The sequence below is a fragment of the Capsicum annuum genome, chromosome 7 (assembly GCF_002878395.1).
Source record: "Capsicum annuum cultivar UCD-10X-F1 chromosome 7, UCD10Xv1.1, whole genome shotgun sequence".
NCBI lineage: Eukaryota > Viridiplantae > Streptophyta > Magnoliopsida > Solanales > Solanaceae > Capsicum > Capsicum annuum.
In genome coordinates, this window is record NC_061117.1 from 23,485,900 (window position 1) to 23,498,319 (window position 12,420).

At 37.3% G+C, this 12,420-nt stretch overlaps 1 protein-coding gene across 2 annotated transcripts in view; it reads left to right on the forward strand.

Annotated features, from left to right (window-relative positions):
• Nucleotides 1-12,420, forward strand: part of LOC107856501 (uncharacterized membrane protein YjcL) — a 33,249-nt gene that overhangs the window by 4,443 nt on the left and 16,386 nt on the right. For both annotated transcript variants that reach the window (XM_016701505.2, XM_016701506.2), the window contains exons 2-3: nt 1,212-1,438; nt 6,439-6,549. In XM_016701505.2, coding sequence (XP_016556991.1) covers nt 1,212-1,438; nt 6,439-6,549 — 338 coding nt within the window. The remainder of the gene's footprint in view (nt 1-1,211; nt 1,439-6,438; nt 6,550-12,420) is intronic.

Sequence of the window (12,420 nt, forward strand, 5' to 3'; positions counted from 1 at the left end):
GGTATTAATATCGTTTTTCAAGATTCAAATTACGTGGACTTTAATCAACATTACAGTTGAAATTTTGAAATTCACTTTTAAACTTTAACCGGGAATTTGAACGTCAGACACTTTATGTTTCTTTTGAAATAAAATTTATATTTTTGAAAATTGTATGAAAAGTAATATAAATTACTACAATAGTTAATGACTTATTATATTTAAAATGCATATAAATAAATTTCAATCAAAGAAAAACTTGGTTGACTCTTGCTGTTCCAACCGTGCCATGTAAATTGGGACGGAGGAAGTAATACTTGTGTAGAGTTTTTGAGAGGCACAAGGAGCTACCGAAGCTTCAGTTATCATATTATTTGCTGTTGATGCTACTTCTTTCTCCATTCTTTTTATATCTAATTTGCTATGCTTTACTTGAGCCGAGGGTCTAATGAGAACAACCTCTCTACCTTTCATAAGGTGGGGGTGAGGCTGCGTACACTGTATCCTTCCTAGACCCCACTTGTGGGATTACATTTGGTATGTTGTTGAAGAGAAGAGTCTTTATGTTTGATCATCTGAAATCAAATGGGAGATTGAATTGAAAAGGCCTCTTAGTATAAATAGGGTGTTACTGTGTTAGCTCTGTTTTTTTTTTTGAAACTAGGATGTTAAGATTTGACTAATGGGATAGAAAGGGGTATCTCTTGTAAGTTCTAGGTAATGACTTGAAAGAAGTCACTAGCTTCTTGCTATTGAGCGTGCCTTGGTGTTAATTTACAAGGAAGCTTTGTCATACTTGGGATTTCAATTTTAAAATATTAAGTTGATTTAATACAATTTACAAGGAAGCTAGTGCACCTTGATGCGCTGGTGGAAGCCAATGCTTCCGTCTATGCGAACAGGGATCGATCCCTAGTAGCACAATATTTGTCTTTCGGAAACAGCCTTTCTACTTCATCAGAGGTAGAGGTATGGACTGCGTACATCTTACCCCCCCCAGACCCCACAAAGTGGGAATACACTGGGTTTGTTGTTGTTGTTGTTGTTGTTAGGTTCCAATATTAGTTAAATTGACTTTTGAGCAGCGTAACGTGCCACATAAATTGGGATGGAGAGAGTACTTTTTATTTACAAGTTTGTTAATATTTGTATAATCATGGGCGAACAAATCAGGGTTTCAGATTTTATAGTTATACACAGCTTGTTGATTTTTGGTCTTCTGAAAATTGAAGGTCGGAGAAGACCAAGGTTGGGGGTGCACTAAGTGGTGCACTAGTAAGTACACTGGTTGGTCTAGCAGCAAGTAATTTGGGCATTATAGCTAGTGAAGCGCCAGCATATAAAATTGTGACAGGATTCTTGCTTCCACTTGCTGTTCCCTTGCTGTTGTTTAGAGCCGATATGCGTCGAGTATTAAAGTCTACTGGAACACTGCTCTTGGCTTTTTTTCTTGGATCAGGTAATTGGTTGCTTCATTTTTTCAAAACAACTTATGGCACATCTACTGGAATGATCAGTTCATGTTTTATCTTTAGAATTGGTGAAACTATTATTATGTCATTGATTTTGAAGTCTTAGACGTTCTGTAGTTAGGGCATTGAGCAGGATGGATAGGTTGTGATAGGAGGTTACTTGAGAGGTTTTTCTGCATCGGTAGTGGGGAATGTATTGTGAGGGTGTCACATCTCCTGTTTGCTGATGATACTTAAGTGTTTTTGTGATGCTGATAGGGCTCAGTTGGAGTTCTTGAGCCAAGTGTTGACATGGTTCCAGGTGTTGTCAGATTTAAAAAATTATCTTAGAAAATGTGAGATAATCCCAGTTGGTGAGGTGAAAAATGTTGAGGTCTTAGCACCGCTGCTGAATTGCAAGATTGGGTCTCGTTCTACTTATCTTGGTTTACCTCTTGGTGCCGTTAATATGGACCGGGCAGCTTGGAACCCGATGGTAGAAAGGGTAGAAAGGGACTTGCAGGTTGTCAAAAGAGATGTTTATCTAAAGGGGGAAAGGAAGTGTTAGTTAAGAGTACACTGTTGAGCATTCCCACATATTTCATGTCTTCGTTACACACCCCAGTAACCTCTACGAGGTAGAGATTAGGTCTGCGTACATTCTACCTTCCCAATACCCTGCTTGTGGGATTACTGGGATGTCGTTGTTGTTACAAGCCCGAGTAAGTGTTAAAGGAAGTTGGAAAAACTTCAGAGAGATTTTTTGTGGGATAGCTCAAGCGGGGAAAAATAGTTTCAGTTGGTAACCTGGGCAATTGTCCCTATTCCAAAGTGTTGGGATGGGCTTGGGGTTAAAGATCTTGGGGTCTTTAACAAGACTCTTTTGGGAAAGTGGCTATGGAGATTGGGGTTACAGGTGAATGCTTTGTGGAGAGGGGTGATTACAAAGAAGTGTAGAATTTTGGAAGGGGGGTGAAGGACAGAATCTTTCACTTCCATATGGGTGTGACTTACGAAGAAATATCTTAAAGAAGTGAGGAGCTCAATGAGAATATGGATTTCAAGGTGGATGATGGAAGTAGGGTGAGTTTTTAGGAACATAGGTGGTGTGGAAATAACATTTGGAGAATCACATTTCCTAACATGTGTAGAATCACTTGTTAAAAGAAAATGTCGATTCAACGGTTATGGAGTAGACAAGGGGAGAATTGCTTTGGGATTTGAGGTTTCAGAGAAATTTGCACGATTGGGAGTTTGCAGAATTTCAGGACTTACTTAATTTGCTTCACCTATAAAAAGCTATTACGGATAGCCATGATGTATGGAGATGAAGTGTGAGGGGCATGGTGTTTTTCCCTTGAAGTCATATTATGAGGAGCTTCTAACTAGGGAAGAGAGTGAGTTTCTACATATAGTGGTATGGATCCCTAGGGTACGAAGAAAAGTGTTTTTTCACTTGACTAGCTACGAGGGGAGTGATCCTGACGGCGGAGAATTTGAGAAAAAGAAAGATAACTTGTGTCAGTTGGTATTTCATCTGCAAAGAATGAAGATGTGAATCACCTTCTACATTGTGAGATGGCTTCTTGTTTATGTTGCGAAGTTTTGAGATGGTTCAAACTTGAGTTAGTGGTGCCGAGCACTGTGAAAGAAACAATCTTTAGTTGGGCATTTATAAGAAGGAAGGAAGATGCAGAGCATGTGATTTTGCTCTTCTAGCACTTATGTGGATCATATGGTGATAGAGGAATAGAAAGCTTTAAGGGAGTATACAAGATTTTGGACGCTTGAGAAATAGCCTATTTTTCCTTATTTCTTTTTGGTGCACCCGTAGGATTTCTACATGTATAGATGAGTGTGGGTTATTTGTAGAAAACCATGTCCTCTTGTAAGGTTTTCTACTTTTTCATATACTTCTTGTGTACAGGCAAGCTTTTTTGCTTTTTTTTTTTTAAAAAAATGAAATTTATCACTTTATTTTTTTAAAAAAGTTGGACGATATTTCTCCAGTTTGCTATTAAAGGCTCCATATTTATGTTTGGCCATGTACATAATGGCCTTAGCTTGCAATGGTTTTCAGCTAAAGTTCACAGACTGGTTTGTTCTTTATTTGACCTGGGTGGAAGCTAAAAAGGATATATTTCAATTCTAGTGAGCTTCTTTCCCTTGTATTTTTTTGTCCAAAATGGAAACAAGGAAAGCTCTTCTCCTCCATCAAATCTCCCTGGCCTCTATATAAAATACAACTTTGGTTTCTAGTTTTATTCAGTAGCACATTATATTTTTGTTAATTCTACCAGGAAAATGATATTGCCGATAATCAGCAGTATCACTTTAAAGCAATGTGATGTTCGGATTTAGGTTTGTCTACTACATCTTCAATTTGAAAGGCTTCCATCTGAAGTCCAGGAAACCTAACCTCTTAGCATTAATTAGTTGATACTTACTACCAGAGATATGGACCTATTTTAGGTATTCTGGGTAACGTTGTAATCAATGGTATAATGTCAATAGGTATGAGAACTAAGTACCATATCATATTGAAAAGCATTGCCTCATCACCTTCCTGACTTGTGTCTGGTATGCCAATGAACCAAGCTACCACCTTTTTCAACATTTTCATGTTGCTTATACATAGCACAAATTTCTCCTTAAATATTTATGCGTCTTTAAAGATCTGCATGAAGAACTTTGGAAAGTTCTCAAATTAGTTTGAAAAAAGCTACCATGAGGACACTTGCCAAGAAACCAGTTAAAAAGTATTAGAAGCTACAGGTTGTTATTTATGGGGAGAAAGAATGAAATGATCTGCTCCCAAGAACTAGCCTAGAACATGAGATTCATCAACCTGATAATACTTGATGATGAGAGGGGAGTTAGTCGTTGTCGCAAAATTTTGGTGCTTTATAGCCTGTTTAGCCAAACATTTGGGAGGCCAAAACTGCTTATTTTAAAAAAGTAACGTGTTTGACCAAGCTTTTGGGAGAAAATGAGTACTTCTAGGGAGTAGCAGAAGGTGTTTTTTAGATTAAAAAATACACTTAAAACAACAACAACAACAACATACCCAGTGTATTCCTACATAGTGGGGTCCGGGGAGAGTAAAGTGTACGCAATCCATACCACTACCTCCGAAGAAGTTGAGAGTTTGTTTCCTATAGACCCCCGGTTCAAGACAAAAAAGACGGTAAAAAAACCGTAATAAAACATGAAACAAGATAAAATAACAGAAATAAGACACCCACAGAGTAGTACTATACACTATCTAACCGAAAGCACACACCTCACTCAAACCCTTTGAAAAAATACACTTAAAAGCACATTAAAAAAGCTTGGCCAAACACCAATTGCTGCTTGAAAGTTCTTTTTAAATCTACTGGTCAAATGCACCTTGCTTCTCACCAAAAGTACTTTCTTGAAAAGCACTCTTCAAAATAAGCTGATTTTACAAGCTTGATTAGAGGTAGATCTTATTGAACTGCCTAGTATCACAGGTAATTACAAAATTTTGGGTATTCTACTCTTTCCAGCATTTTGATAAGTTTAATTAGAGCAATCAGATTTCCTTCTGTGGATGGACCATTCAATCTTGTGCTGTTCCACTTAGATCGGTTCACCTTACTTATTTTGGATTCTACTTATGTGGGCAGTGAAACATAGATTTCCCCGCTAGTGGAGCTCCTTAAGGCCTCCTACAGTAATTAAAATTATCCTATATCCTTTCATTTTTTTTAAAAAATCAAAAATAAAAAATCTGACATCTCTTGGTATAGTTGTGAGGTCTTCTGACTAGACTACGAAATTTTGTTATTTTCATCATCTGAATATCGAGAAGCGCAGACATATCAGTCGTCACAGCTCATTTTCGTGAGCCGCAACAGGTACCTGACTTGCTGCAGCCTACTAGGAGAACTACTACTATCCACGGTTTCATATACGATTAAATCAAAGTGGAAATCATACTGTAGATGAGAGACTAAATCTTAACAATGTAAGTAAAATTTGCTGATACACAATCTAGAACCAACCATAATCTAAAAGACACGATCAAGAGGCATCTAATAGAATCTGAGTATGAAAGATCTAGGAATGCTATCCCTATAATGAAATAAATTAGACAAACTCCAGCATGAACAAATGTGGTTGGCTCACCTCAGCTGGAAGCTCCAAACGACGAATGCCTTGAAGTAGTCAAGTATGTCCCCCGATAGCACAAAATCTGTATAGAGCAGTAGGTATGAGTCACAAGGACCTAGTAAGATCATCGATCCGCTCCTCCGTCTTACCCCGTGGAGCAAGTCTTCAATAGTAGATTTCATAAACAACAAATAGAACATATCTCGGCTATATATAACCATAGTGGGTATAACAATTTCAACACCTTAAGCCACAAAAATCAATCACATATGTGCACTAGACCCTCATGGTTCGGAGCTAAGTTGCTTATAATCTCCAAAAATGTTGCCGCAGCCATGCCGGATCCTTCAAAAATACACTATTTTTGGAGGATCCGACAAGCACCCGTCGACATTTTTGAAGATTCCGAGCAACACAAGTTGGGAGCACTAGACCGATCCATAAGCGCTGTGCAGATAGGACTATAGGACTGCTTGATCAAAAGCTTAGCACATTTAAGATGGCTAAACCAACCCATAGGCCCTCTCCGAGAGAAGACTAGACCAAAGTCATCACTAGCTAAATTTGTTCCAAGTTTCTAGCACTAGCTAAATTTGTACTTGCTAAATCACTATGCACACTGTACCAGTAGAAAATCTGCATTAGCTAAATCTGTTCCAAGTGTACCGAAACCCCCCTGAACCCCTCAGGTCTCCAACTGAACTTACCAACAAGTCCCAAAACATCATAAGAACCTACTGAAAGTCTCAAGTCAAGGAATCGGGTGTGAATACTCAAAATGAGGGGTTGGGTTGTTGCATATAGTTTCTCTCATCGTGAGCTTTAGTTTTTTCAATTTCCTAATTGGTTCTTTTGCCCTTGGTTTTGATAGTTGCAACCACTATTGGGACTGTGGTGGCTTTTTGGATGGTTCCGATGCGATCACTTGGTCAAGATGGCTGGAAGATAGCTGCTGCTCTAATGGGAAGACACATAGGTGGAGGTAAATTCATAGATTCTTGTTTGCTCTGTGGTCTTGTACAATTTTTGTTTAGGATCATCCTTTTACATCTGTAAACCTTATGCATGCTTTTTCCCAGTAATGTTCATGGAAACATGCACTATATGTTTATACTGGAGTTCCTGTAAATTCAAAGTGTTGAAAAAACAACTAGTTGGCTTCTCATTGCTGCATGGTCTATTATTGGCATGGATGCAAGTTTCAAATCCTATTTTATAAGGAATGTCAATACTGCAACCTACTTTGTAGTTGAAGGCTCTAAGTGTCACATTGTGCATGATCGGTATCTTTTCCTGTCATGACCCGACCCAATAGTTGAGGTCATGATGGCACTTACCGAGGCCCAACCTTGGTATGTAAGCTGGTTGTCCAAAAAGGAAAGAAAAATAAAAAATGTAATTAAAACAAGACTTCTAGAAGGAAGTCTGGTCATACACATACATAATAAGCGGAAGTCTGAACAAAATACCATAACCCCAAAATTCAAGTGTCATAAGCGTAAGAGCATCTGGTACAATTTGGAATAACTGAAATACATGGATGTGTGTTTGAAAGATAAATAAAGACAACTAAGATAGAAAGAGGTCTGCCCCGAACTCTGGAACACACCAGTACCTCAAAAGTCTGACAATAATCGCACGAGATTAGTTACCACATCTCGTACTCGAGCTAGGATCTGCACTAAAAGGGCACAATAGGGATGAGTACTGTCCGCTTGTACTTAGTAGGTATCATAGGCTGACTGAGCAGAGCAGAAAATAATTTGAGCAAAAAATACTATGAGCACGTCACTTGCAAACAAAAAATTTCCCAAACGGCTCACATCGTCTCCACTAACAATTCTATAATAATAGATCAATGCAGAAACATCTAAACACGATAACATATACGGAAACTAAATACACATTAAGGGTACAAAAAGAAAATACGGAAAATGCGTATGCAATGCAATGATGATGTGATCATGATGAATGATTGAAAGTCATCACACGACTTTCTGTATGCACGTGCGAGCCTCAGTGCTCCCAACATAGGACCCATAGGGGGTTCGCAACCCGTATATACTACCTCAAATCTCAACTCACCTCTCCGGCTAGTGTTCACGGATAAAAGATTTTATAAAGTGTCACATTTACCTCTCTGGCTAGTGTTCACGAATAAAGGATTTTATAAAGTGTCACATTTACCTCTCCAGCTAGTGTTCACGGCTCAAGGGTTTCATATTCCTTCGAATCAGTGTTTCTTAATGATACCAATGTCTCATGAACATGTATATATGGAATGCGTATGAAATGCTCACAATCATTTGATGCAAAGATAGAAATCCATTCAAATACATGCATATGTGAGCTCAAAACCAACTCGATGTGTCAATAATTCGTGATATCAGTTCTCGCTTCGCACCACCGGGATAAATAGGCATGTAAGACATCAATAATATTATTTTTAACCTCATACACAAGTATCCTCATTATGATAGTGGCAATAATGCTCAAAAAGGCCTACAATATCTATTCAACCCCCCCCCCCCCCCCCCTAAAATCACATTAATAATAAAGGCATAAAATGCACAAATAAGGCCTAGGATGTCAGATAAAGCCCCTACATGGGTAACACACAATATATAATAGTCCAAGTCAGCAACAATAAGCACATAAGCCCCCACACGGGCACACAACCATAATGATAATCTCGAAATAATGCTCCTATAGCTAACTACCCAAACCCATAGCATGCTTTATGCATTTATTAACTATCTCGCCAGTCTGAAGAAAGTTAAGCCATAACCTAACTCGAAGTGCCGATATCCGAGCCTAGAATTTTCAATAGGTAGCCTTCCTTTTACGAACAGCCTCCGAGTGAGCTAAAACATTCGAATATAAAATCTACGCGTTAAAAGGAAAATAGTGATAAATTTTATTTAAAAAACATGTTTTCCAAAATTATAAGGGTCTACAGTTTAAAACCCAAGAGAAAACAAGCTAAAAACGAGGTTCAAATTGAAGAAAAATCAATTTAAGAGTTTACTAGCAAAACCCCCAAATTCTAGTTTGAAAACATGATTAAAAGGTGTTTTCGAGGATACAATCAATAGGAAAAGATGGGAAGATGAATTAGAAGCTTACCTAAGCTAGAATGGCGTAGAAAACCCTCAAAATCGCCTATTCATGAAGCTCCTAGGTTCAAAAATGGTGAAAATTGCGAAAATAGACTATTTCTATTGTTCTTTGAATAGTACGTCGCGATTGTGAGGGTTAATGTTGACCTGGGCTAGATTGTGAAACGCAATTGTGGGAGTGGGCCTCGCGACTGCGATGAAGAACCTGACCTGGTCCACTAGGATACACATCGCGATCGCGGTCCACCCACCATGCGATCGCGATGAAGAGTGCCAATGAGGCCTATGATTGCTACACCTGGACACACAATCGCGATGAAGGCCTGATGCACCAGATATCAGCTGTTGCATCAGCTGAAATTTTAACTTTAACGTCTCCGAACAAGCCATTCGGATTTGTTCGGGACCCCACAGAACTAAACCATATATGCTGCACGTTACAGACTCAAAAACAACGTTGAATTTTCGAAAAGAAGTCCTTTTCAACAAATTAGCCCCCGGGACCCCTAAAAGCTTAATTTAACTAGTTTCTAAGTTGCTCGGACTCGGATGCGGGTGTTCGACACGAGTGCAGATTCGAATGTCGAATCTTTCGTGATCAAATTTTTTAAAATTCGGGATGTGGATCTAGATATGGATACGTGTGCGGAGACTCGACAAAAAAAATTTAAAAGTTATTCATATAACTATAAAAATATCAAATATTCATAATTATATTTATGAGATTGTGGAAAACTTACATGTAACTTGTGCCTTGTAGAGTTAGATCATGAAGGAATGAGGCCGTAAGCAAGTGGACCTTTCTCAAAGGACATGATTCATCCCTTTTCCTACAATTCACACAACAAAGTATTAAAATAAGATAGTATAACACTATTGAAATATAGCAAATAAAAAACTAAAAAAAAAGATAAGATTAAGAGAGATATGAAACATACATTTTAGTCTTTTGGAAGTAAGGCGAGTTACCCAAGTTAGAATCAAATAGACCAAGAGAAAGTCAAGAGAGACACAAGTCAATTAACTATTCAAATTAAGAATCAAATGATGACCAAAAATTATACATAAACTACACGTTCCCAAGTTCATAGACCAAAAATGATTACATAAAATGCACATTTAAATTAAGTTCTACTTGAGACATCTAACATGAACATGAATACATCCAAATCAAAGATCATCTTCCTCAATTTCTACCATGTTGTTATCTTCTCCCAAATTTGCAACTTCATTTTCAAAGAAGACACCTTCTAGTTGAGGTTCGTCAATTGACAATTCAACTAACTCATTGATACTTTCATCAATATTGAAATGGTCTCCACCTAAAACAACACCAAATGAATTTAGAATATTGTGAAAGAAGATTATCACAATAAAAAATTACTCAAGAAGTATCAAGTCTTGCCGAAATCCCAATATTTGCTTGGACCACTTGTATATTTTTCTTTCTTTCGAGAAAGCAAGCGAAGATTATAATGCACAAACACTAAATCTTCGGCTCTTGAAGTAGCTAACTTCTTTCTCTTGATGCTATGAATCAATGAAAACGCTCCAATTCCTTTCTCAACAAGATGAAAAAGTTGGTTGGGAAAGCAATTCATATGCCAAACTTTGTAAAAGTGGAGCATTTACACTATAATTAACCCACCAAGATAGAGGATCTTCATACCCATAACATCAATCACATGAGGCTCACTAAAGTGTCCACTCGAACTTCAAAATGCCCCATACTCCAAGGAAACTTCTTCAAATTATTTGGATCTTTGAAAGCATTTGATTCTATTTAAGGATCTCCCTATCTTCATTTGGAACAAGTCTTCTTATCTCATTACTTTTCCCTTGAAGCCACGATTCATGATAGTATTTGGGAACCAAGGAATGCGCTAAACGATGCAATGAGGTATTACTCTTATTCCACCTAGCACCAATAATTTCTTGCATTGTATCAAAAAATTCGATTGACCGTTAATAAGATCTTTCCTCTCATGCTCAAATACAATCACATTTACCTTTTCAATCATGGTATCCCACATGTCATTTATAAGGTGCAATTGTGGAGTATCAAGGTCGACTCCTCTAAGCATGGATACTATTGGCTCCGTACACTTTAAAAAGTATTCAACTTTATCCCACCGTGCATCATCCATTTCAAGCAACTTTATCTCGCGCGCTTTCGCTTCAAGTACTTTGTCTCCCTTGTAATTCTTCCATTCGTCATCCATTACCATTTTTTCCAATGACGATTTTACCTTATAAACACGAGAATGATGACTGGAAAGCGAATCTTGTTTCGGCAACTTTTAACAAAGATAGCTTTGTATGCTTTTGGAAAATGTCATGCGCCATGTCATGACTCACAACAAAATTCTTTAAATTGCGTACTTTACTAATCACTTTTAGTATCGATGCACAACTTGAAAAGTGAGCCGATTTTTTGAAAGGTTGGCACATACTTTTCAAAGAAAGATGTTAACAATGTACAACACACGGTGTCCAAATATGTGCGTAAAAGTTTGTCTAACAATAGTACCAACAAGCTTCATATTTTTGGCATTATCGATGATAACTTGAACGACATTTTCTGGATCAATATCTTCAATGGCTTTAATAAACACTTTAGCAATGTACTCACCATCCTTAACAACTCCACTAGAATTGATGGATTTTAAGCATATTGGTCCACCAAGATGTTCGCTCCTATTACATTTATCAATGGTCGTGTTTTAATATCTGACCATCCATTTGAACAAATTGACAACCCTTTTCTTTTCCACTTATCTCTAATAGGTTGTAATTTTCTATTTATATTAGCCTTTTCTTGAGCCAGAAGTGTTGTCCGAAACTTATTATAAGTTGGTGGAATATAACCAGGTATAGAATTCGTAGCCAAAACTCCGAATACTTTTTAAAGTTAGGAGAAGTTGCAAGGTTGAATGATAAACCTGATGCATAGAACATTTGAGTCGCCAACTTGTAGGCAGTGCTTCTATTTGCAATGCTAAACGACTTCTTTAGTGCTCCACCCGTTGATCCTTTTCTCTTATTCGATTGTGATAAATCTGAGTCTTCTGGAAGAGATATATAAATTGCCTTTTTTCTTGCATCTAATTGCACCATTGATTATTTCTTTTCAGGTTTTTCATTTTCCATCTTCCATGTTGCACATAATTCATTATTAATCTCTTTGTATATTGCAACTCCTTGGCCTGAAAGTTTTAAAAGATGTACTTTTACCTTAGAATATGAACCCGAAACCCTTTTATTGTACAAGTTACATGACCACACTCTATTTCCATCACCATTAGGAGCAACTATAAGAACCTTGACATGATTCCACAAAGGTTTATCATCAAAATTTAATCCAACACTTTTTGTTGGTCTCAAGATACTCTTTCCTTTTATTGTTGCTGATGCCATAGAAGAGCAAAAAACTTTTGAAATTTTTTTGCTATGGAGGAAAATTTTGTTAAGGATAGAGAGATAATTTTTTTTAGCTTTGTTGTTTTCTCTACTTTTTTAGGACAAGGAGGGTCTTGTAATCTTTGGTAGAGGGAAAAGTTGGTGAAAAGATGGAGAGTTCTCCAAAAATAAGAAATAGTTGTACAAGCTACCCCCTCTGCAAAAATAAGACATTTTTTAATGATATTTGACTTTCCTTATCAAAAAGTTATTTTGGAGGCTATTTTGTTTGAAATTATACAAATCTCATTTAATGAGATTTGACCTCCTTATTT